At 47.1% G+C, this 5,717-nt stretch overlaps 1 protein-coding gene and 1 pseudogene across 1 annotated transcript; both read left to right on the top strand.

Annotated features, from left to right (window-relative positions):
* The first annotated feature begins 3,562 nt into the window (after window positions 1–3,562).
* LOC123409479 (DNA replication complex GINS protein PSF2-like) lies at window positions 3,563–4,441 on the top strand. Its single transcript, XM_045102367.1, has 3 exons — window positions 3,563–3,644; window positions 3,755–3,829; window positions 4,298–4,441. Exons 1-3 carry the CDS (start codon window positions 3,597–3,599, stop codon window positions 4,439–4,441), a joined length of 267 nt encoding a protein of 88 aa, XP_044958302.1. The 5' UTR covers window positions 3,563–3,596.
* Window positions 4,442–4,489: 48 nt separating this feature from the next.
* On the top strand, window positions 4,490–5,036 carry LOC123409478 (annotated as a pseudogene).
* Window positions 5,037–5,717: the final 681 nt, after the last annotated feature.

Raw genomic sequence — 5,717 nt, 5'->3', positions numbered from 1 at the left:
CAGAAACAACGGGCAGGCCAACTACAGGTCCGTGTTTGTCTTTCGCGTGAGGTTTAGCAATTCTAGCGGAATCCTCACGGAATTTGATAACATGCCCATCTATGTCTTCGGCTAAGAGATCTTTGATAATAGCAACACTAGGTTCAACTCTAATCTCCTCAGGGGGTGCAAGTGGTCTAATGTAACCCCTACGTATCACAGTTGGAGTTTAGAATAATCCTTTATCTTAGCAGGGTATGGTGGTTTCTGAGTGTAAGCACAAGGAACAACAGGATCACTAAAAGCAATGACTTTCTCCTCAACTAGATTGGTTTTGCCTATGTTTCTTTCTACAGGAGGATGATATTTAAACCACTTCTCTTTGGGAAGATCAACATGAGCAACAAAAGATTCACATAGAGAAGCTACTATCTCAGAGTCAAGTCCATACTTAGCGCTAAAATCTCTAGAAGTGTTTGTCTCAACAAAAGATTTAACGCAATCAAACTGGAAATTCATACCTGACTCCTTACCTTCCTCCAGCTCCCAATCTTCAGAGTTGCGTTTAATTCTCTCCAATAAATTCCACTTGTGATCAATATCCTTCTTCATAAAAGAACCGGTACAAGAAGTGTCAAGCATGGTACGATCTTCATGAGAAAGCCGAGCATAAAAGTTTTGAGTGATGATTTCTCTCGAGAGCTCATGATTGGGGCATGAATATAGCATTGATTTAAGCCTCCCCCAAGCTTGAGCTATGCTTTCCCTGTCACGAGGCCAAAAGTTATAAATATAATTCCGATCACGATTTACTAAATGCATAGGATAAAACTTTTGATGAAATTCTAATTTCAACCGATTGTAGCCCCATGATCCAGTATCATCACATAGCCTATACCATGTCAACGCCTTATCCTTCAAAGATAAAGGAAAGACTTTATTCTTTACCTCATCCTCGGGAAAACCTGCAAGCTTAAATAAACCACAAACTTCATCTACATAGATTAGATGCAAGTCTGGATGTGAAGATCCATCTCTTGTGAAAGGATTAGCCAGCATTTTCTCAACCATACCCGAAGGAATTTCATAAAAGATATTTTTAGTAGGTACCTCAGGTTGAGGAACAACTCCTCGTGCTTCCGTTCGTGGTGAAGATACCCCGAACAAACTCCTCAAAGGAACAGCTTCCATAGTGACAAGTGACAATAAATTTCAGCAGAGAATATAGATGTTTCCTTACCAATTTCCACTTACCAAAGGAGCTTCACTCACCGGCAACAGCGCCAGAAAAGAGTCTTGATGACCCACAAGTATAGGGGATCAATCCTAGTCCTTTCGATAAGTAAGAGTGTCGAACCCAACGAGCATAAGGCTCTGATAAACGGATTTCAGCAAGGTAATAACTGCAAGCACTGAAAGTAGCGGTAACAAGTGATTGTGTAGCAAGGTGAAACGTAGCAAGCAAAAAGTAACAAGTAACAAGTAGTAGCAACGGTGCAGCAAGTGGCCCAATCCCTTTTGTAGCAAGGGACAAGCCTGAACAAAGTCTTATAGGAGGAAAAGCGCTCCCGAGGACACATGGGAATTTCTGTCATGCTAGTTTCATCATGTTCATATGATTCGCGTTCGTTACTTTGATATTTTGATATGTGGGTGGACCGGCGCTTGGGTACTGCCCTTACTTGGACAAGCATCTCACTTATGATTAACCTATCTCGCAAGCATCCACAACTACAAAGGAAGAATTAAGACAAAGTCTAACCATAGCATTAAACTAGTGGATCCAAATCTGCCCCTCACGAAGCAACGCATAGACTAGGGTTTAAGCTTCTGTCACTCCAGCAACCCATCATCTACTTACTACTTCCCAATGCCTTCCTCTAGGCCCAAATATGGTGAAGTGTTATGTAGTCGACGTTCACATAACACCACTAGAGGAAAAGACAACATACAACATATCAAAATACCGAACGAATATCAAATTCACATGACTATTATCAGCATGACTTATCCCATGTCCTCAGGAACAAAAGTAACTACTCATAAAGCATAATCATAATCATGATCAGAGGTGTAATGAATAGCATCAAGGATCTGAACATAAACTCTTCCACCAAGTAATCCAACTAGCATCAACTACAAAGAGTAATCAACACTACTAGCAACCTTACAAGTACCAATCGGAGTTGCTAGACGAAGATTGGTTACAAGAGATGAACTAGGGATTGGAGAGGAGATGGTGCTGATGAAGATGTTGATGAAGATGCCTCCCCTCCGACGAGAGGAGTGTTGGTGATGACGATGGCGATAATTTCCCCCCGGGAGGGAAGTTTCCCCGGTAGGATCGTCCTGCCGGAGCTCTAGATTGCATCTGCTCAAGTTCCGCCTCGTGGCGGCGGCGAAACCACGAAAAAGCTACCGAATGATTTTTTTTCTGGACCAAAACCCTTCATATAGCAAAAGAGGGGGGCTAGTGGGCCGTCAGGGAGCCGACAAGCCCCCACTCCGCGACCAGGGGGGTTGCGGTGGCAGGGCTTGTGGAGCCCTGGCAGCCCCCTTCCGGTACTTCTTTCGCCCAGTATATCCCAAAAAATCCACATAACTTTTCAGGGCATTCGGAGATGTGGAGAATAGTGGACTAAGATTTGCTCATTTTCCAGTCCAGAATTCCAGCTGCCTGAATTCTCCCTCTTCAAATAAACCTTGCAAAATAAGAGAGAAAAGGCACAAATATGGTACCACTACAGGAATCAGGGAATTTGGCGTCTGCCTGATCTTTGCCGTCTGTTGGCTGATGGCAAAGAGATTCTTTGCCGTCAGCTACCAGCAAACAGATGGCAAATAACTAACTGATTGCAAAGATACTCTTTGCCATGAGTGCGTTCTTTGCCCTCTGGTGGCAGATGGCAAAGATGGAATAAGCAGACAGTAAAGACACGGCTAATGACAAAGATGGTTCACACAGACGGCAAAAAATCACCATAGCTAAAACCATCCTCTTTACCGTCAGGGGTCTCTTTATCGTCAGCCTAGGGTCTCTTTGCCTTCTGCCTTGACCCCTTTGTCGTCAGCTTATCCCCAGGCAGACGGCAAAGGGGACGGCCTTCTAACAGCGCCCCATCTCTCCACCTCCATCTGCCCTCCCCCGATCCCCATTCTCTCTCTCCCAGATCCACACTCCTCTTCCTCTCCTCCCCGCTCCCATCCGAGAGGCAGAACGAGCCCCCGCCCCAAACCCTAGCCACCGAGGAGCTGGTCTGGGCCAAGACCAAGGGCCACCACCACTGGTGGCTAGCGCGCCTCCACTCCCCCTCCACCCACCCATCCACTGAATCCCCACGCGTATCCTCGCTCGACACCGAGTACTCAGATGACCACCACCCCGCCGCAGCCGTCAAGCCCTTCCTCGCCGCCCTCGCCCGCGCCAACACCATCCTGACGTGCGACACCGAGTACTCTCACGTGCGGCGCCGCCGCCGTCGCCATTCCCCTTTTTCCTCGCCGGCGCGTCGCGTTCCCGCTGTCTCCACCCCGTCCCGGTGTTCAGCCACTGGGGTTCGACTTCGAGGCACCCGGTGCACCATCCAGATCCGCCCCTGCTCTCCGCCCGAATCGCCATGGCGGGGCAGTCCGACCCGCATCTCTCCCTCTTCTCGCCCTCCGAGGTCATCCACCCCTTCACCCACTCGTATCTGTATTTATCCTTGTCGACCTAGGAGGGCATGTTCCCTCGCTACTGGCTCCATTTGTGATGGCGGCTGGTTGGCTGGTGCAGGTGGAGTTCGTGGCGGAGGACGAGATCGTCGAGATCGTCCCCAACATCCTCATGGAGGCCCTCAACATGATCTGCGTGCGTGCTCTCAACGAATTTTCAATTTACTTAGCAGTATTTTTCTCCTAGTTCACTAGTAGTTATGTACACTGCACCTCCATTTCTTTAGATTTTATCCGACCATTTATAACACAGTACTTGTCTAGATACTTTATGCATCATTTGCTGTCTAGTCACTGGTACACATAGATGTTGTGCTGACTGTTGGTTGCTGTATAGTATCATTTTGTGGGAATTTTTGAGAGGGTTGGGCCAATTTTAGAGGTCAGTCATGTCTAGGTATGTTTGGTTTCTACTACCAAACATTGATGAAGCAATCCTCCACTCTGGGTTGGCTAAAATTTTGGCAACAATTTTTGAATGGAGCATTAAAGGATCTGCAGGGAACCATTTTTTTTTGCAACAGACCAAGCAATAGACAAATGTCAAGTGGTGCTACACATCTGGCCAGTCTTGACTAACATTGTACTCACCTTCACCATGTAGGGGGATTTCGGACCCTTCTTCCCCCAAATTCCAAGCAAGGTCCCTCTGTGGCTCGCTGTGGGGCTCAAGAGGCGTGGCAAGTGCACCATACGTGCACCCGAGTGGATGACTGTTGGTGAGTGTTTGTTCGCTCGCTTGTTTTAGTAGCTTCATTTCCTGTCAACGCCCTCGCTCGCGCCAACACCGGCCTGACCTTCATCGCTGTCATCGCCCATTCTTGGGCCATCACCGTCGAGATGCCCCTGTGCATGCGACCCCAACTCCTCCTCCGACCGACTCTGAATCCACCGACAAGGTCGTCATCACCACCGTCACCAACCTCGAGCCCCGCGGCTTCCTCGCTGCCCTCGCCAGCGCGGCTAGTGTGTGAGGAGTCGGGGTCCTCGGGATTCGCGTGGAGCACGTGGACATCTCCGCCCTGCCGCTGCTCAACACCGACCTCGAGACGTCCTGCCCGCCGTCAAGGCCATCTGCGACCACACCTGCACCGCCGACTGCTTCCTCTTTCGCTCGCCACGCTAGAGCATAACTACTCCATCACAAGTAATTGTTGCCCGCCCGCTCCTCCCCACTACTTAATTTCAACCTTGTTTTCCTGCCAAGTACTCTCAGATTGCTCAAGCCATGTAAGAGTATCTCCCAAATTGGCACTTTGTTGTTGCTGCACCAACTGAAATACAGAGTTAGTATTAGTGGTCAGTATATTTTGACCACAAAGCAGGGGGAAACCCTTTTGTAAAGAAATGGATACAGTTTACATGTTAGTATTAGTGGTCAAATTAGACTAAGGATTATCTTATGGTTTCTCGCCGGTATGTGTAAATTTTGGCTGGCTGTGCCAAATCATGCATTTCTGTCTCCATAACTGCGGAGTTTCTATTCCACAAGGTGGATTCATATTTGGTTTTTCATGGTGCAAAACTAGTGGGTTCGGTTCGATTGCCATGATGGAAATTTGGTGGATATGTTTCCATGTCGTTGTCATGATGCTTAGTTAGTGGAGTCCTGTCCGGACTTGACCGGATAGTAGATTGTTCATAAAGTAGAATACAAAATTTCTTAGGCCAACTTAAAAAAAAGAAGGAGCCCATCTTGTCTGGTCAGTAAGCATGTCAACATCAACTGTTAGAACCTCCTTTATTCCTTTCTTGCAGATTTTATAAAGAAAACTGTGTCAATATTCTATCCTGCCCTTTTAATTCAGTTTAATATGGTTCTGTGATAACTGCTACACCTGAGAAATGCCCAATTCTACTGCACAGAATATTTGTACCTTCCTTCTACCCTTGTCCAGCAGAAACCAACATTCATGTACTTGTTGCTCTATCAAGTTTACTTAACACGAGTGCCCTTCACATAACAGTTCCATATCTTACTATTACTTTTTTTAGAAAAGGAGTTAAAGCCCCGGCCTCTGCAT

This window comes from Hordeum vulgare, chromosome 7H (genome assembly GCF_904849725.1).
Source record: "Hordeum vulgare subsp. vulgare chromosome 7H, MorexV3_pseudomolecules_assembly, whole genome shotgun sequence".
NCBI classification, from domain to species: domain Eukaryota; kingdom Viridiplantae; phylum Streptophyta; class Magnoliopsida; order Poales; family Poaceae; genus Hordeum; species Hordeum vulgare.
This window is presented reverse-complemented; position numbering and strand designations above follow the sequence as displayed.

Coding starts and splice junctions, on each gene's coding strand:
- LOC123409479 (XM_045102367.1), top strand. CDS start 3,597: ATGGCGGGGCAGTCCGACCCGCATCTCTCCCTCTTCTCGCCCTCCGAG. Junction 3,645..3,754: donor CCCTCTTCTCGCCCTCCGAG/GTCATCCACCCC, acceptor TGGCTGGTGCAG/GTGGAGTTCGTGGCGGAGGA. Junction 3,830..4,297: donor AGGCCCTCAACATGATCTGC/GTGCGTGCTCTC, acceptor TTCACCATGTAG/GGGGATTTCGGACCCTTCTT.